The sequence below is a fragment of the Phyllobates terribilis genome, unplaced genomic scaffold (genome assembly GCF_046119375.1).
Source record: "Phyllobates terribilis strain yellow unplaced genomic scaffold, ASM4611937v1 Scaffold_14__1_contigs__length_39327217, whole genome shotgun sequence".
In the NCBI taxonomy this organism is placed as follows: domain Eukaryota; kingdom Metazoa; phylum Chordata; class Amphibia; order Anura; family Dendrobatidae; genus Phyllobates; species Phyllobates terribilis.
The window spans coordinates 15,325,073-15,344,833 of NW_027362774.1; the positions used below are offsets into that span (position 1 = coordinate 15,325,073).

General features: G+C 48.9%; 1 protein-coding gene across 1 annotated transcript in view; it reads right to left on the bottom strand.

Moving 5' to 3' along the window:
• Positions 1-13,200, bottom strand: part of LOC141175774 (fatty acyl-CoA hydrolase precursor, medium chain-like) — a 151,980-nt gene extending 138,780 nt beyond the window's left edge. Inside the window, exon 1 of the mRNA XM_073659708.1 lies at positions 12,971-13,200. Within this exon, the coding sequence (XP_073515809.1) occupies positions 12,971-13,180 (210 nt within the window). The 5' untranslated portion in view covers positions 13,181-13,200. The remainder of the gene's footprint in view (positions 1-12,970) is intronic.
• Positions 13,201-19,761: the final 6,561 nt, after the last annotated feature.

Here is a 19,761-nt window from a genome sequence, read left to right on the forward strand (position 1 = left end):
CGGCGATTACGCTGCGTGTCCGCAAAATAATGGACATGCTGTGGATTTTTGAGCGCAGCATGGGCATTGACATTGCGGCTTGTCATTGGGGACCATGGGGGAAGGTTTACCAAGACTTTCCCAAGCGTTTACGCTGCGTAAATTCCGCAGCATAAACGCTCGGAAAATGCTTCGTGGGCACACAGCCTAAACCTCATCTGCCAAGTGTTTGCCCATACAGTCATCTTATCCAGATTGTTTCTGCAATATTGTAATGTCAAGATCAGATTGTAATTTCCTATATAGTTTGGTGTCGTCAGCAAAGACTTACACTTTACTCTCAATCCCATCCACTAGGTTATTAATAAAGAGGTTACAGTACAGATCCCTGCGGTCCCCACTGCTCCCAGTACAGATGCCTGCGGTCCCCACTGCTCCCAGTACAGATGCCTGAGGTCCCCACTGCTCTCAGTACAGATCCCTGCGGTCCCCACTGCTCCCAGTACAGATGCCTGCGGTCCCCACTGCTCCCAGTACAGATGCCTGCGGTCCCCACTGCTCCCAGTACAGATCCCTGCGGTCCCCACTGCTCTCAGTACAGATCCCTGCGGTCCCCACTGCTCCCAGTACAGATGCCTGCGGTCCCCACTGCTCCCAGTACAGATCCCTGCGGTCCCCACTGCTCTCAGTACAGATCCCTGCAGTCCCCACTGCTCCCAGTACAGATGCCTGCGGTCCCCACTGCTCCCAGTACAGATCCCTGCGGTCCCCACTGCTCTCAGTACAGATCCCTGCGGTCCCCACTGCTCCCAGTACAGATGCCTGCGGTCCCCACTGCTCCCAGTACAGATGCCTGCGGTCCCCACTGCTCTCAGTACAGATCCCTGTGGTCCCCACTGCTCCCAGTACAGATGCCTGCGGTCCCCACTGCTCTCAGTACAGATCCCTGCAGTCCCCACTGCTCCCAGTACAGATCCCTGCAGTCCCCACTGCTCCCAGTACAGATCCCTGCGGTCCCCACTGCTGACTATATCCCATTTAGAGAACGTACCATTTATGACAATTCTTTGTTTCCTGTCATTTAGCCAATTCCTTACCCATCTGCATATAGCTCCCCCAAGTCGTTGTTTCTGTAGCTTCAGTATAAGGCTGTTATGTGGTACAGTATCATATGCCTTTGCAAAGTCCAGATAAATCACATCAACCACATCACCAACATCCATATTTGCACATACCTTCTCACAGAACCCCAACAAAGTTGGTGAACTTTGATTTTGGCCCTATTGAAAGATCCCTGGAACAGACAGTTTGTTAATGAACATGGATGAAAACTGCCTGTTTAATATCTCAGCCTTTTCTTTGTGCCCTATAATTATCTTATTATCGTCTTTTAAGGGGCCTATATCGTCTGTTTATTTCTTTTTGGCATTGATGTATTTATAAAAAAAATTGAGATTTATTTTAATGTGGCTGGCGATTTGATTCTCTGTAGATAATTTTGCTAGCTTGATTTCTTTTTTACATTTCTTATTTAGGTCTTTATACTCCTGAAATGCTATTTCTGTATTCTCGGCCTTCAGGATTTTAAATGCCCTTTGTTTTTGTCTAAATGTTATACTTTTTTATTTATCCATAATGGTTTTGTTTTATTCCTTGATATTTTATTACCAGAGGGTATACACTTTCTACAGGATTCTAGTAGCATTTCCTTAACCCCTTTGTCCCCGAGGGTGGTTTGCACATTATTGACCAGGGGAATTTTTACAAGTCTGACCACTGTCACTTTATGAGGAACGCTTCAACGGATCCCCCTGATTCTGAGATTGTTTTTTCGTGACAAACTCTGAATTTTTATGCCCTTAAATCAGAGAGATATGTCACACAAAATAGTTAATAAATAACATTTCCCACATGTCTTATTTACATCAGCACAATTTTGGAACCAAAATTTTTTTTGTTAGGGAGCTATAAGGGTTAAAAGTTGACCAGCGATTTCTCATTTTTACAACAAAATTTACAAAAACATTTTTTTTAGGGACCACATTACATTTGAAGTGACTTTGAGGGGCCTTTATGACAGAAAAAGTGACACCATTCTAAAAACTGCACCCCTCAAGGTGCTCAAAACCACATTCAAGAAGTTTATTAACCCTTCAGGTGCTTCACAGGAATTTTTGGAATGTGGAAGAAAAAAAATGAAAAATTTTTTTTTCACAAAAATGTTACTTTAGACCCCAATTTTTTATTTTTGTAGGGGTAACAGGAAAAAATGGACCCCAAAATTTTTTGTGCAATTCCTCTTGAGCACTCCGATACCCCATATGTGGGGGAAAACCACTGTTTGGGCGCACGGCAGGGTTCGGAAGGGAAGGAGCGCCATTTGACCTTTTGAATGTAAAATTTGATTGAATAATTAGCGGACACCATGTTGCGTTTGGAGAGCTCCTGATGCGCCTAAACAGTGGAAACCCCCCATAAGTGACACTATTTAGGAAACTAGACCCCTCAAGGATTTTATCAAGGGGTGTAGAAAACATTTTGAACCCAGATGTACGACACAGAATTTGACGACACATATTGAATAAGTTGTCATTAGTCTTGAGTGCAAGTGCTCGCTACATGAGTTTGCTATGGGTACTCGGGTAAGCACCATGTATCAAGGGTGCTCAAGTGACATGCTCGAGTCCCTGCCCGCATGTTTCACGGATGTTAGACACCCAAAAAAAATCAAACATTCGGGGATCGCTCGTGCATGGCAGGCAATCCCCACCAGGTTTTTTTGGCTGTATAACAGCTGCAAAACATATGGGGCGGACTCGAGCACCCGCTATATTCTCAGTGCATACCTGAGCACCCAATGCAAATTCAAGTAGCAAACACTTGCGCTCAACACTAATTGCTAGTTTTTTACAGGACAAGTTGACATTTTTATTGGTACTATTTTCGGGCACGTGACATTTTTTGATCGCTGTGATGAACCTGTAGCCGCCATCTTGGTAATGATAAATCATATCCAGGGATGGCCACACTTCAGCAGCCCCCACCCTTGGGACCTTCTGTTAAAACGTCAACTAGATAGTTTCCCCCCATCCAGGCTCCTGTAAGATAAGAAGCCTACTTAACACTTGAATGCTAGGAGCTTCAAAGACTTCGAGAGGAAACACAGCCAGCAGGGGGGGGTGCTTCGTCTATCTGTACCTGACCATTTGTCCCATAGGACTAGTTTCTTTGTCTGTCACAAGCATGGAGGCATAAGATATAGAAACATGAATAGTACACGCATGTTGCGTGGGATGGGCCAATAAAAAAATATCACGGCGTCCCGGAGCCATTGCGCACACAAGCCTCCGCGGTAGACGTTTGTACGTGCTCTGGAAGCCAAGATATAGCGCGGAGCCATTCCTGAGGACCGTATGGTATCATAATTGATATCAAAAGGTCGGTTACGGCGGCCCGAATCCATGGGAACCCCTGGGGGTATCATGAGACCATCCCAGAAGAAGTTATTGGGTTCCATAGAATTTGGGCTTCTGATCGAAGTTAGACCTGAGGGTGGAGACTGAGCCAGCTGACCTCACCAGCAGTGGGCGGGACGGGGCAGGTAAGATAGCAGGACAGACAAGAGACAAGTCAGTCTTGACCCAAGAGTGGTGTGCTGAACATCTGAGCACCAGCTGAGGCCACCAAGGGGAGGAGCAGTTTGACCATGCGGTGGTAGGCCTCAGCCTGTAACAAAGAACCGTGCCTGCGATCGCAGAATCCTCTCCCTGCGTCACAAGAAAATCAAGAAACCGGTAACTGATATGCTGTGGTGATTCTGTGTGTTGTATTCCATTGTTGTATAGTTTAGCCTGACCTTATACCTGTGTATATTTAGTTGTATATCGTGTATCTAGTGTATTATTATAATCAATTACCTCAAGTAATTGTGGGCCTGCCTTTTATTCTGCATAACGAACGCACGTCCGTGTGAGCTCGGCTCAAGCCAAAAACGCTACCCAGGGTTGGTTCCTGACCCGATATAGGCCCATTCACGGACTGGGCGTATATCTAAAATAGGGACTGGTGGCAGCATACCAACTGGGGATTGGGGAAGGCTGGTAGTGACGGTCGGAGGTTCAGATATATATATTCCTGGCGCGGCCAAGGAAGATATATATACCGCCCTCACTACAGAGGGCCCCGATACCCAGTAGGTTACAGGACAGTCTCCCTGGCGACCGCTTATCCTAGGTGCAGTTCCTTGACTGACCTGAGGCTAAGAGGGCGCTAGCGAGTTGTGCTGTGTAGTGACGTTACGGTTTAGTGACGTTGAAGGGATAACACACTACCGTGTTCCCTGCGCTGGTTGCAGCTTCCTGGCACTACTTTCTCTAGGTGCAGTACCTTGACTGACCTGAGAGGTAAGGGGGCGCCAGAGAGCTGCACCCACCGGCCGGCTTTCATCACATTGGTGGCAGAGCGGTGGGATTGCAGAATAATAGTGTTGTGGGACCCCTACTCCCAGGCACTAAAGACTGCCAGTGGTAACTTCCACTGCTGGAGTCTTAAGGTCAGCCCAACGTTAGACGGTCAGGCTAAAAGTATAACAAGGTGTGTGCAAACTCAGGGTTGCAGCGGTGTCGGTTACCAAGATGGCAGACGGCACCAGGAGCAAGACCCTGCAGGAGGCTAATGCTACGGTCCGTGTGGCAGGAGGGGAGGACATTGTTACTCATGGCGAGGAGGAGTCCAGCCCGGGCACCTCAGGGAGCCAGTCCCCAGTATACGGTCCCGCAGTGGGCTGCCCACCACCTACCCAGCCCAGCCTGTCCAGATCACAAGCCCTTTTACAAGCGGCTATGGCAAGTCTCCAGTCTCATGGCGATGCCGTCTACAAAACCCTCCTGGCAGCATCAGAGAAGGCAGCGGAGGAGGAGCGCGAAGCTGCGGAGCGCCGGGAGGCTGCGGAGCGTGAAGCTGCAGAGCGCCGGGAGGCTGCGGAGCGTGCAGAGCGAGCTGCGGAGCGCCAGCACCAACTGGACCTGGCCCAGCGGGGGCTTCCGCTAGAGCAACCAACCCATCAGGAGACCAAGTCGTCCAAAGTCCGAGCTGAGGACTTCCCTCTACTGGAGAAGGATGGGGACCTGGACTCCTTTCTGGTGGCATTTGAACGGACCTGTCTTCAGCACCATCTGGCCCGGGATCAGTGGGCCAGATACCTGACCCCCCGTTTGAGGGGTAAGTCCCTGGATGCCTTGGGGGACTTACCTGCCGGGGAGGTACAGAACTACGACTGCATCAAGCGGGCCCTGATCCGGCAGTACAACCTCACTCCCGAGTCGTACCGCCAGAAGTTCCGGAGCCTGCTGCGTGGCCCCAAGGACACCTGGACCGATCATATGCGGGCGCTGTTGAGAGCCGCAGAGCACTGGACCTCGGGTCTAGCGCTTACTACCCGCCAGGAGGTCCAGGAACTGTTCGTCACGGAGCAGTTTTTGTGGAACTGCCCAGAGGACCTCCGACAGTTCCTCCGTGACCGAAAACCAACAGGGGCTTCTGCTACAGCCGCCCTGGCAGACGAGTATGCCAATAACAGGGCGCCTGAGCTGAAGAAGTCTGCCAGCAGCACCTGGAGAGGGGGTAAGCCCAGTCATGCCCCTGTTTCCCCGGCCCCTAGAACACAAGGGGTGTATCCCCCTGTTGCCCTCTCCAGGCAAGGACCAGACGTAAGACGTTGTCATCTATGCAACAAACCAGGACACTTTAGGGCTGAGTGTCCCCAGCGCCAAAAGACCCCATCCCAGTCCCAGAGAGCGCCCAATGTTTTGTGTGTGGGAGGGGGTGGTGGTAGGTCCCTGGACAACATCCAACCCGTCACCATAGGCCGTTCTGCGGTCATGGGACTGCGGGACACGGGCGCTGAACGAACACTGGTACGGCCTGAGGTGGTGTCCCCCCAGGACTTGGTACCAGGAAAGACTCTTTCCGTCTCCGGGGTTGGAGGCGTGGAGCCGGCACTTCCCGTTGCCATGGTGTATTTGGACTGGGGTGCCGGAAGGGGGATGCGGGAGGTGGGAGTAACGCCAAATATTCCCGCAAATGTTTTATTAGGGACCGACTTGGGGCGTCTAGTATCGCAGTATGTACCCTCTGAACCCCCAAGTTCGGCCCCCCAAGAGTGTATTGATTTGTCTGCTGCTAATGCCAACCATGTTGTATGTAGTGTGTGTCCTGCTGAGGAGGAGGGAGTGAAACCTGAGGGTAACACCTGCACAGACACAACACAAACAGGGTTAGTGAAAGCAGGTGGGGAGTGTGGGGATGCCCGCAGAGGTGCTCAGCCGGCGTGCCGTGACCTCTTGTCCTCCGGTGAGGGAGGGGGCGGGCAGGATTCTGTAGAGGGAAGCTCAGGGATGGAGAGGGGGGCAGCTACCGGCAGTGTAGGGCTCCCAGGGGTATCCAGGCTGCTGAGTATAGGCCCACTGCAGGGGGAGGAACAGGCCATGGGAGGTGGGGGTGTCCCAAGAGAGGAGCCGCCAGGTAAGACCCCAGGGCAGGAGTTCCCCACATCCGAGATGTCCAAAGGCCTAGGAAGCCTGCCTGATCGGGCGGCTTGGTCAGAAACAGAGGGGAAGCAGGCACTACCCACGGTCACAGCGGTCATAGCCGCTGTCACCAGGAGTGGGAGCGCCGGAGCCCAAGGAGCCTTGCAGAGGTCCGACGGCTTCCCCACTTCTGACCAAGTGTCTGCCGGGTCAGACAGCGGCCAGGTGACATGCCCGGAGGGGCTGACAGAGGATGTGGCAGTTTCGTCGATTCTGGCCACATCAAGTCAGGAATTTCAGGCTGCGTTGGAAGCAGACGACAGCCTGAAAGCTCTCAAGGAACAGGCGGCACAGCCTCCCATGGAGTCAGACTGCGAGCGGGTGGTCTGGGACCAGGGACGGCTGTACCGGGTAACGGTCCAGCAGGGTTCACCGGAGGCGTGGCCCAGGGACCGACAGTTAGTGGTACCCTATCCGTTCAGGGCGGAATTGTTGCGGATCGCACACGAGATTCCGATGGCCGGACACCTAGGGATCGCTAAAACCAAGGCCAGGATAGCTCAGCATTTCTACTGGCCTGGGATGGGAGCCGCGGTGGGTGCCTACTGCCGTTCGTGTGACACCTGTCAGAGGGTTGGGAAGGCGGGGCCGCGCCCCAAAGCCCCACTGGTAACTCTGCCAATCATCGAAGAGCCTTTCTCGAGGGTTGCTGTGGATCTTATTGGACCTCTGTCCACTCCCAGCCACTCCGGGAAATGCTTCATACTCACGGTAGTGGACTATGCCACCCGGTACCCGGAAGCGGTAGCTTTGTCGTCCATTCGGGCCGACAAGGTGGCTACCGCCTTACTGGAGATCTTCTCCAGAGTGGGTTTCCCCCAAGAAATGCTCACCGACCGAGGGACCCAGTTCATGTCGCGGCTGATGGAGTCCCTCTGTAAGCAAATGCAGGTGCAACATCTGGTGGCCAGCCCGTATCACCCACAGACTAATGGCCTGTGTGAGCGGTTCAATGGCACCTTAAAGCAGATGCTTAAGATGTTGGTCGACTCCCACGGGAGAGACTGGGAGCGTTACCTCCCACACCTCCTATTTGCTTACCGGGAGGTTCCGCAGGCCTCAACGGGGTTCTCCCCCTTTGAGCTCCTGTACGGGCGACGGGTACGGGGCCCCCTGGCTCTGGTGAAGGAAGCATGGGAAGGGGATTTGGCCACCCCCGAGGTGTCGGTCATCGAGTATGTCGTGCGCCACCGGGACAGGATGATGGCCTTGGCAAAGCTGGTGCAGGACAATATGGACCAGGCCCAGGCCGACCAGAAGCGGTGGTACGACCAGAATGCTTGTGAGAGGACCTACCAGGTGGGTCAAAAGGTGTGGGTACTGGTCCCCGTACCACAGAACAAGCTTCAGGCAGCCTGGGAAGGTCCCTACTTCGTGCACCAGAAACTCAATGCCGTCACCTATCTGGTCACCCTAGATCACGCCCGTGGAAGGAGGAAGGCCTTCCACGTGAACATGATGAAGGCTCATCATGAGCGGGAAGCGACTGCCCACCCAGTGTGCAACCTTCCCGAGGAAGGAGAGGTAGAAACCCTCCTGGATCTGCTCACCCAAGCCAAGGCGGGTGGGTCCATCGAGGATGTGGGGGTTGGCCACCAGCTCACGGAGGACCAACGGTCCCAGCTGGGGACCACCCTGCACCCCTTCCGGGGGCTGTTCAGCAGCCTGCCCGGAAGGACTGAGATGGCTGTCCACGACGTGGACACTGGCGATCACCCGCCGATCCGGCGTTCAGCATATCGGGTCTCTTTCGAGGTGCAGGGAAACATGCGCCAAGAGATAGACGAGATGCTGAAGCTGGGGGTGATCCAGGCATCCAGCAGCGCGTGGGCCTCGCCTGTAGTCCTCGTACCAAAGAAGGACCGAACTACACGGTTCTGCGTGGACTACCGGGGGCTCAACGCTGTAACGGCCACCGATGCGTTCCCCATACCACGCATCGATGACCTGCTCGATCGGATGGCCGGGGCTAAGTACCTGACCATCATGGATCTGAGCCGGGGGTACTGGCAGATTCCTCTGACCCCCGCGGCAAGGGAACGCTCTGCCTTTATCACCCCTTTTGGACTGTACGAGTCCACAGTGATGCCATTCGGCATGAAGAATGCCCCTGCCACTTTTCAGCGGATGGTCAATACGCTGCTTGAGGGACTTGAAGGGTACGCGGCTGCGTACTTGGACGATATTGCAGTCTTCAGTCCCACTTGGGAGGATCACCTAGAGCACCTGCGGCAGGTGCTCGGTCGGATCCACCGGGCAGGCTTGACCATCAAGCCGGAAAAGTGCCAGCTGGGCATGAGTGAGGTCCTCTACCTGGGTCACCGGGTAGGCGGGGGGGTTCTGAAGCCAGAACCGGGGAAAGTGGATGCCATCGCATCCTGGCCCACTCCTAGGACCAAAAAGCAGGTGATGTCCTTCTTGGGGACCGCCGGGTACTATAGGAGGTTCGTCCCACACTATAGCACCCTGGCCAAGCCCCTGACGGACCTCACCAAGAAGAAGCTGCCCGTCGCAGTCGACTGGACAGTCGCCTGCGAGACAGCTTTCGGGGCACTCAAGGCCGCCCTAAGTAGCTCCCCTGTACTGCAAGCTGCCGACTTCGACCGGCCGTTTGTGGTACAGACCGACGCCAGTGACTTTGGCCTCGGTGCTGTGCTAAGTCAGGTCAACACGACAGGCCAGGAACATCCTGTCTTGTACCTGAGCAGGAAGCTACTGCCCCGGGAGGTGGCTTACTCCACGGTGGAAAAAGAATGCCTGGCAATTGTATGGGCCCTGCAGCGTCTGCAGCCCTACTTGTACGGGAGCCATTTCACCGTGGAGACGGACCACAACCCCCTCAGCTGGTTACACACGGTCTCTGGGTCGAATGGCAGGTTGCTACGCTGGAGCCTCGCTCTCCAGCAGTACCACTTCTCCATTCGCCACAGAAGAGGCCGTGACCACGGTAACGCTGACGGGTTATCCCGGCAAGGGGAGGGTGCAGAAGGACGCACGGGGGAACACAGGAATGTGCTACCCCCTCGCGCCCTCGTATAGGGGGAGGTGTGATGAACCTGTAGCCGCCATCTTGGTAATGATAAATCATATCCAGGGATGGCCACACTTCAGCAGCCCCCACCCTTGGGACCTTCTGTTAAAACGTCAACTAGATAGTTTCCCCCCATCCAGGCTCCTGTAAGATAAGAAGCCTACTTAACACTTGAATGCTAGGAGCTTCAAAGACTTCGAGAGGAAACACAGCCAGCAGGGGGGGGTGCTTCGTCTATCTGTACCTGACCATTTGTCCCATAGGACTAGTTTCTTTGTCTGTCACAAGCATGGAGGCATAAGATATAGAAACATGAATAGTACACGCATGTTGCGTGGGATGGGCCAATAAAAAAATATCACGGCGTCCCGGAGCCATTGCGCACACAAGCCTCCGCGGTAGACGTTTGTACGTGCTCTGGAAGCCAAGATATAGCGCGGAGCCATTCCTGAGGACCGTATGGTATCATAATTGATATCAAAAGGTCGGTTACGGCGGCCCGAATCCATGGGAACCCCTGGGGGTATCATGAGACCATCCCAGAAGAAGTTATTGGGTTCCATAGAATTTGGGCTTCTGATCGAAGTTAGACCTGAGGGTGGAGACTGAGCCAGCTGACCTCACCAGCAGTGGGCGGGACGGGGCAGGTAAGATAGCAGGACAGACAAGAGACAAGTCAGTCTTGACCCAAGAGTGGTGTGCTGAACATCTGAGCACCAGCTGAGGCCACCAAGGGGAGGAGCAGTTTGACCATGCGGTGGTAGGCCTCAGCCTGTAACAAAGAACCGTGCCTGCGATCGCAGAATCCTCTCCCTGCGTCACAAGAAAATCAAGAAACCGGTAACTGATATGCTGTGGTGATTCTGTGTGTTGTATTCCATTGTTGTATAGTTTAGCCTGACCTTATACCTGTGTATATTTAGTTGTATATCGTGTATCTAGTGTATTATTATAATCAATTACCTCAAGTAATTGTGGGCCTGCCTTTTATTCTGCATAACGAACGCACGTCCGTGTGAGCTCGGCTCAAGCCAAAAACGCTACCCAGGGTTGGTTCCTGACCCGATATAGGCCCATTCACGGACTGGGCGTATATCTAAAATAGGGACTGGTGGCAGCATACCAACTGGGGATTGGGGAAGGCTGGTAGTGACGGTCGGAGGTTCAGATATATATATTCCTGGCGCGGCCAAGGAAGATATATATACCGCCCTCACTACAGAGGGCCCCGATACCCAGTAGGTTACAGGACAGTCTCCCTGGCGACCGCTTATCCTAGGTGCAGTTCCTTGACTGACCTGAGGCTAAGAGGGCGCTAGCGAGTTGTGCTGTGTAGTGACGTTACGGTTTAGTGACGTTGAAGGGATAACACACTACCGTGTTCCCTGCGCTGGTTGCAGCTTCCTGGCACTACTTTCTCTAGGTGCAGTACCTTGACTGACCTGAGAGGTAAGGGGGCGCCAGAGAGCTGCACCCACCGGCCGGCTTTCATCACAATCGCTTTCTATTCTGATTTTTGGGAGGCAGAATAAACAAACAACAACAATTCAGGATTTTTTTTTATGCCGTTTTGTGTGTGGTAAAATTGATGAGGCAGCTTTATTCTTCGGGTCAATACGTTTGCAACGGTACCACGTTTATATATATTTTTTTCATATTTAGGCGCATTTACACAAAAACTATTTTATAGAAAACAGAATTGTTTTTGCATCGCTTTATTCTGAGAGCTATAACTTTTTTGATTTTTCGGATGATGGAGCTGTATGGCAGCTTGTTTTTTGCGGGACAAGATGACGTTTTCAGCGGTATCATTTTTATGTATATTCGTATTTTTGATCGCGTTTTATTCCATTTTATGTTTGGCTTTATGATGATAAAGCATCGTGTTTTGCTTTGTTTTTTATTTTATTTTTTTACCGTGTTCACTAAAGGGGTGAACTAGTGGGATAGTTTTTTAGGTCAGGTTGTTCTGGACGCGGCGATACCAAATATGTATACTTTTACTGTTTTTTTTTTTTTCATAATATTATTTATTTATGGGTACAATATATTTTTATTTTTGGGGGATTATTATTTTCATTTTTTTTTTATATATATTTTTACAAATTTTCTTTTTTTTTTTTTCACTTTCTAACACTTTTATTACTTTTACACTTTGTCCCACTATGGGACTTTCAGTTTTTACATTCTGATCGGCTGTATAGCATAGAGATGCAGCAGCATATCTGTGCTATACAGGCTGTCAGAGCTGCACAGGGAAAAGTTACTTTGGTCGTGCACAGCGCATGACCAAAGTAACTTCCTGCCTCCTGGTGACCCGGATGTTGTCATGATGACATCGGGTCACCATGACAAGATCCAGGACTGGACTTAGACTCCGCGGGACGCCGGAGACGATGTAAGTATCGCGCTTACCTTACCTTGACACCAGGGCGTACTAATACGTACCTGGCCCAGATACGTATTAGTACGCCTTGGGCCAGAGAGGGGTTAAACATGCCCCGTTTATGTTTGGTATCCCCAGTTACCATGACATGGTCCCAGCCTACATGATTAAGCTCTTCCTTTAATTTGTTGAAATCAGCTTTCCTAAAGTTCCATATTATGGTCGTTGCTTCCAAAATATTCACGGACCTGTAGATGTGAAATTGTATCTGGTCTATTTGACAGCACCAGATCCAGCAGATTACCAGATCCAGCAGATTACCAGATCCAGCAGATTACCTCCCCCTCCTCATCTACAGCTGAGAGAGGTCATTGTCCTGAACTGTGGATAAGACCTTGCAGCTTTTAGCACAACTGGAAGATTCTATGCACCATTGAATATCTGAATAGTTAAAATCCCCCATAATAAGGACCCTATTACTAATTACTGCTTTTTTTAGTTGTTGCAGCATTTCATCCTCTACCTGTTCAGCTATATTAGGCAGCTTGTAGCAAACTCCAATCATCAGCTTTCCATTATGGCCACCCCCCCATGTACATTTATTCAGACTGACTCTACATTGTCAAAGTTTCCCCCCCAATGTCGTCATTGAGCGGAGGTTTTAAGTTAAATCGTACGAAAATACACACCCCTCCACATTATTTGTCTTTCCTGTCCTCTCTAAATATAGTGTATCCCTCTATATGTTTCTCGCCCAGTCATGACTTTCATCCAGTTAGGTCTCTGTAATGCCCGCTGTCAGGGAGATATGGATGTCAGGAAAATGTTCTTTCTTATTTCCCTGACATGGATATTGACTATTTCTCCCTTTTGTCAGTACTAAGCTGTCTCCATAAAAATCTCGGAAAACAAAAACAGTTGGAGCGCCAATGCTGAAGAGCCTGAGGTTTGGGGGGGAAGGAAGGGGAAGATGTTGTGACCACTCACCTGGTCCTGTTGTGCCAAGGAGCCCCGCACAACAAGGGAAAACGCTTCCAGGTGGGAGTCTGTATGATGATCACAGCTTAGCAGGGACTGCTGTAGGGAGTTTCTCCCTGATTCAGCGATCTTATGATCGGGACCGTGTGACCGAAGTGGGCTTTCCAAAAAGACATCACGGCCGGTCGTGTGATAAGCTCGTTGTAAACAGAGCAGCATCAAGAAAGGAAGAATTGTGCGGTGTTAGGGAAGCGCTAGAACAACTAGACAGGGAGGGGATTAGGGTTATAAAACACAAACCTTTCATTGTTTAATACGCTCTCTAACGCCACAACGCGTTTCGATAGCAGAAGCTATCTTCCTCAGGTAGATTAGAGAGCAAATGAAAGAGCGACCATAGGGTAGGTGCACCAATCAAAAGACACTAACAATTATGAAAACACAGGAAATACAAAAATAAAATAAAAAGAAAGGAAATGAATATGGTATAAATATGAATAGAAAAACTACATTAGATCAAAAGATTAAAAAAGAGGATAAAAGAAGCCCCAAAATAACCAATAAGTGTCATGATGTACTAAAAGCAGGGATTATAAATAAAATATAAACTGAATAAAAACTAGTAATGCGTGAATAAGAACCAAGAGAGAACTAGGGTTAATGAATCGCATTCTCAATCGTTAAATTAAGGCCCTCAGGGGACAGAGTGCCCAATCTAAAAATCCAATAAGTCTCACGATTAATTAAACGACCCAAGCGGTCCGTCGTGGTTTCAGCAATCTGATCAATAATTTTAAGCCTTAAATCAGTAGGATTATTATTATGCGCCACAGAAAAATGTTTAGAAACGCTATGTAGAAGGAAACCACTACGAATGTTAGACCTATGCTTATTCATCTGAGCATGTATGGCCTATATCGTACGGACCACGTATTGTAGGCCGCACGTACATTCAAGAAGATATACCACGAACATGGAGTGACACTTTAAAAATTGTCTAACGGTATATGTTTTGCCAGTGGTATTCGAGGAGAAAGTCTTTGAACCACTCAAGATGCTCTGGCAACACATGCATTTTGGGGACCCACAAGAGAAACAACCACTCATCAAATTGCCCATACAGATAGGTTTGGTTGGAGAGGATTCACATAGCGTGTTGTTAGGAGCCACCATATTGCGGAGGTTCTTACCCCTTCTGAACACCACCCTTGGTTTATCAGGAAGGTGCCTGGAGAGGACCGGATCGCTCTTCAGGATGAACCAGAATTTGTCTAGTAACTTCTGGATGTTCCTGTGAGACTGGTTATAAGTAGTCACCAGGCTCCAGGTACTCAACTCAGTAGCGTCATCAGGGGTATTATCACTGGCCGGAGTCGTACTCTTAACAATACTGTCTTCTTGAAACAATTTCTATGGTATAACATCTCTGCTTGCTGTACCTGTGCTCTGTTATTTGATGCATTGTATTCAGTATTCACTGTCTGTCCTTCCATCATTCTAGACTTTATCTGATGGTGAAAGGTGTTATACTGTGTCAGGCATAGTAGTGCTAGGCCTGGATCTTTGATCAGCTCTCTACCCCCCTGGTGAGCTGAGCAGCTGGCAATTTAGTCACAAGCAGCTCCCACAATCCCTCTCACCTGATGCTATAGTCCTTCCTATAAATCTAGATGCATCATGAGGGGTGCACGTGGTGTGGGGTGCATGCACCTGTCCTCTTCAGCAAAGTGTCCTATTCGACAAGTGTCTGACAGTCATTTCAATGGCAGTTATTCAGGGCAGGAGTCAGGTAACCCACACTTCATACTCTCTGCTAACTGTGTATTTTATTCCTGCGTCCATATTCCTGAGTGCTTTTTTCATCCACACTCACCGCCCCATCCCCCCTCCATCACCACTCATGCATATGTGGCGCTCTGCTGCGCACTGGTGCCACAGATCCCAGAGGGGTGCATGAATGGAATTCTCCCCAGTGGCCTCAATACATGCAGAAACCTCCACCCAAGTCCACTAGATGGAGCCCTGTCAGGTATGTAAATAGTGGGGAGTGGAGTTCAGGAAGTCAGTCAGTGAGAAGCAGTGTGACACGATGCTGCAGCTCCAGACAAGCTGAAGTCTGTGTGGCTGAAGGCCAGGCTAGGTCCAAGCTGTGGGCTAGTCTGGCCAGTGAGAGCCTGGAGCGTCCTAGAAGGCAAGGAGAGAAGGAGAAACACATAGGGGGCAGAGGAGCATACCAGGCTCACCCTGAAACATGCACCGGACACCGGCTCCGCTCCTACAGGGTCCTTTATGCCCAGTAGGAACAACCACAATCCCTGGAGAACTACAAGTCCCAGGTTAACCAAACGCTGACTACAGCAACAGGGTTAGGTACCACAAAGGCTCCAGCGACCAGGAATAGTGGGAACCAGGAGAAAACTCTAACGCCAGGTCAGCAGGTAGAAGAAGGAAGCCGTAACCAAGCCAGGCCTAGCTCCAGGCAGGCCCGAAGCATAGAGAGTAAGAGACACAGATCAGGAGGCCCTACACCCGCTCACTGGGGAGAGTCCAGAAATGTACCCTTCACCCTGAGTACCCTGGACCGTACCTGCATCACCACCAGTAAAGGTATTGAATTACCTATACGATGGACTACTTGCTAGAGATGGGGTGCACCTTACGAAGACTGGAAAACATGTATTTGGAAGTCGCCTTGCTACACTCATCAGAAGAGCTTTAAACTAGAACAATGTGGGAAGGGAAGCAAAAGGCCAGAAAAAGCCATACAGCTGACAAATACTATTGAGATCTCTGCTACTGGAAGTGGAAAGAAAGAACAAAGACAAAAAAATCTAAATAATAAAAATATGGGAGGAAGAGAAACCAATCACAAACTACAATGTTTTTTATACAAATGCACAAAGCATGGGCAACAAACAAGGAGAATTGGAACTACTAATGCAGGAAAAGGAATATGATGTCATTGGAATCACTGAAACTTGGTGGGACGATACACATGATTGGAATAAAAGGCTAAAAGGATACAACTTATTTGCAAGAAACAGACTTGATAAACGAGGAGGAGGTGTCGCATTGTGTGTTAGAAAAGCGTATATTTGCACAGAGATTGAAGCTTCAGAGACTGGGAGTTCTGTGGAAACTGTTTGGGTAAGAATACAAGGAGAGAACAACGGAAAGGACACCATTGTAGGCATTTACTACAGGCCACCTGGGCAAGCTGAAGATATGGATGAACTCTTTATGTATCAAATGACCAAGTTCTCCAAAAAATATGACGTAGTGGTCATGGGAGATTTCAACTATCCAGACATTTGTTGGGAATCTCTCTCAAGTAAAACTAACAGGTCAAGCAAATTCTTATCCTCTCTTGCTGACAACTTTATCTTCCAAAAGGTAGGGGAGAAAACAAGGGGATCTGTTACTTTGGATGTAATCCTTATAAACAGGGAGGAAATGGTTGAGGAGGTAAAGGTGGCTGGGACCCTAGGAGGCAGCAATCATGCTATTATAGAATTTTGGATAACTAGAGGAGGAAGACATGTGAAGACTCAAACTTCAAGGTTAGATTTTAGAAAGGCAGATTTTAAGAGACTCAGAAAGAGAATAGGAGGGATCCAATGGCTGGATGTCCTTAAGGACAAAAATGTCCAGGAAGGATGGGAAATTTTTAAAAATGAGATTCTCAAAGCACAATCGTTAACAATCCCGAAAAGTAGGAAGAATGGGAAGCATTTAAGGAAACCAGGATGGATGAACACAGAACTTAAACACATGCTAAAAAGAAAGAAAGAAATGTTTATTAAATGGAAAGAGGGAGGCATATCTAAAGAAGATTATAATGCAGTCTGCAGATCCTGCAGGGCACGTATCAGGTTAGCTAAAGCTGACAATGAATTAAGGCTTGCAAGAGATGTCAAAAGCAATAAAAAAGGATTTTGGGGGTATGTCAAAAGTAAAAGAAAAGTCAAAGATGCTATAGGATTTTTACAGGATGAAAATGGAGAAATGGTAAGAGAGGATGTTGAGAAGGCCGAACTTTTTAATTCCTATTTTGCATCTGTTTTCTCTCAGAAAGAAAATGTAACATCAACTGATCTTCACTGTCCTTTTAAAGGAATAGAGGAATCCAAGTTATCTGTAAACAGAAAGATTGTGAGGGAATATTTAGCTAACATAAATTAGTTCAAGTCTCCAGGTCCAGATGAATTACACCCCAGAGTACTGAAGGAGATCGTAGAAGAAATTTTAGAACCACTCTCCATAATCTTTGAAAATTCTTGGAGAACAGGAGAAGTCCCAGAAGACTGGAGAAGAGCAAATGTTGTTCCTATCTTCAAAAAGGGGAAGAAGGTGGACCCAGGGAACTATAGGCCGGTGAGTCTGACTTCTATACCAGGAAAGATCTTTGAACAAATTATTAAACAACATGTATGTAAGTACCTGGATAAGAATGAAGTGATTAACCAGAGTCAGCATGGGTTTGTAACTAACAAGTCATGTCAGACTAACTTAATTTCCTTCTATGACAGAATCACTGACTGGGTGGATCAGGGAAATGCTGTAGATATAGTATATCTTGACTTCAGCAAAGCATTTGACAAAGTATCTCACACCATCCTTATTGAAAAAATGACCAAGTATGCAATGGACCAGGCAACTGTTAGGTGGATTCATAACTGTCTTAGTGATCGGACTCAAAGGGTGGTTGTAAATGGCTTCACATCCAGCTGGATGAATGTCTCAAGTGGGGTACCACAGGGCTCCGTCCTGGGACCTGTATTGTTCAACATCTTTATCAATGATTTAGATGAAGGAATTGAGGGTAAACTGATTAAATTTGCTGATGACACAAAGCTAGGAGGGATAGCTAATACTAGAGAAGAGAGAGAGAGGATTCAAAAAGACCTAAATAAACTGGAGCAGTGGGCAGCAACCAACAGAATGGTTTTTAACAGGGAAAAATGCAAAGTACTACATCTGGGCAATAAAAATGAAAAAAGCATATACAGAATGGGAGGAACAGAGCTAAGCAACAGTACATGTGAAAAAGACTTAGGTATACTAATAGATCACAGACTGAACATGAGTCAACAGTGTGATGCAGCAGCAAAAAAGGCAAATACAATTCTGGGATGTATTAACAGAAGCATACAGTCTAGATCACGTGAAGTCATTATCGGTCTTTACTCCTCTTTGGTCAGACCTCATCTGGAATACTGTGTACAGTTTTGGGCACCACATTTTAAAAAAGACATAGACAAACTGGAGCAAGTTCAGAGAAGAGCGACCAGAATGGTGACTGGTCTGCACACCATGTCCTATGAGGAACGGTTGCAGGATTTGGGAATGTTTAGCTTGCAAAAAAGAAGACTGAGAGGAGACTTAATAGCTGTCTACAAATATGTCAAGGGCTGTCACATTGTAGAAGGATCATCTTTATTCTCATTTGCACAAGGAAAGACTAGAAGCAATGGGATGAAACTAAATGGGAGGAGACACAGATTAGATATTAGAAAAAACTTTTTGACAGTTAGGGTGATTAATGAGTGGAACAGGCTGCCTCGAGAGGTGGTGAGTTCCCCTTCAATGGACGTCTTCAAACAGAGGCTGGACAGACATCTGTCTGAGATGATTTAGTGAATCCTGCTTTGAGCAGGGGGTTGGACCAGATGACCCAGGAGGTCCCTTCCAACTCTACCATTCTATGATTCTATGAAGTTTACCCCTGTGTATGTGCCCGTACTTCCTCCGGGACCGTCCTGCCGTCTCTCTCCTGCTCCCATCAACCCCTATATCAACACTGCCCTGAGTACTGCTCCACCTGTGGAGAGCCGTCCCATCCGAGCTGCCCCCAACACCTGCCTCAGTGGACTGTCGCAGCGCTGGTGATCCTTACCAGATACCGCAGGTGGCGTCACGAACATTTCTTAAGAAAACCTTTAATCCCAATATAAATATCCCCCTTTTCAGTTGACCGCCCTGGGCCACGGACCGGGCCAGCCACCGTGATATTCCCCCACCAGCATCTGAGGGCCCGGCTGCTGAGTACCCCACGGCCCCGGGGGCGCGTCACATATCTGCCCCTCTCTCCTTCCCTCTCCATGTACAACTCCAATGCTCTTTTGATCTTCCAGAAAAATCTCACTCTGTCTCATCCAAAGGTACTGCACAAGAAACCATGTCACAAATCCAAAAACTATCTGCTCTTTCTCTTTTTACTGCTACTACTCATTTCAGGGGGTATCTCTCCTAACCCCTGACCACCCTCCACCAACCTCAACCTCTCCCTCACCTCACATCGAAACCCTGCTAACCTTATTAACATCAGCTGTACTCCTTCATCTCCCTCCTTCAATTGTGCACTGTGGAATCCACGGTCTGTATGCAACAAGCTTCCTTTCCTGCACAACTACTTTCTGACCAACTCTCTCAATCTGCTGGCCCTCACTGAAACCTGGATCCAGGATTCTGACACTGTCTCCCCTGCCACTATTTCTCATGGCGGCTTGCACTTTTCCCATTCCCCGAGACCTGCAAACAGACTTGGTGGTGGGATCGGCATACTCCTGTCCCCACAATGCACCTTCCAGGTCATCTCTCCAGTAACATCACTCTCATTCCCTTCTTTTGAGGTCCACACCATCAGGCTCTTTCATCCCCTTTCCCTCAGAGTAGCGTTCATATACCGTCCCCCAGGCTCACCCACCCAGTTCCTTGACCATTTTTCTGCCTGGCTGCCGCACTTCATGTCCTCAGATTTACCAACCCTTATCCTGGGAGACTTCAACATTCCCATAAAC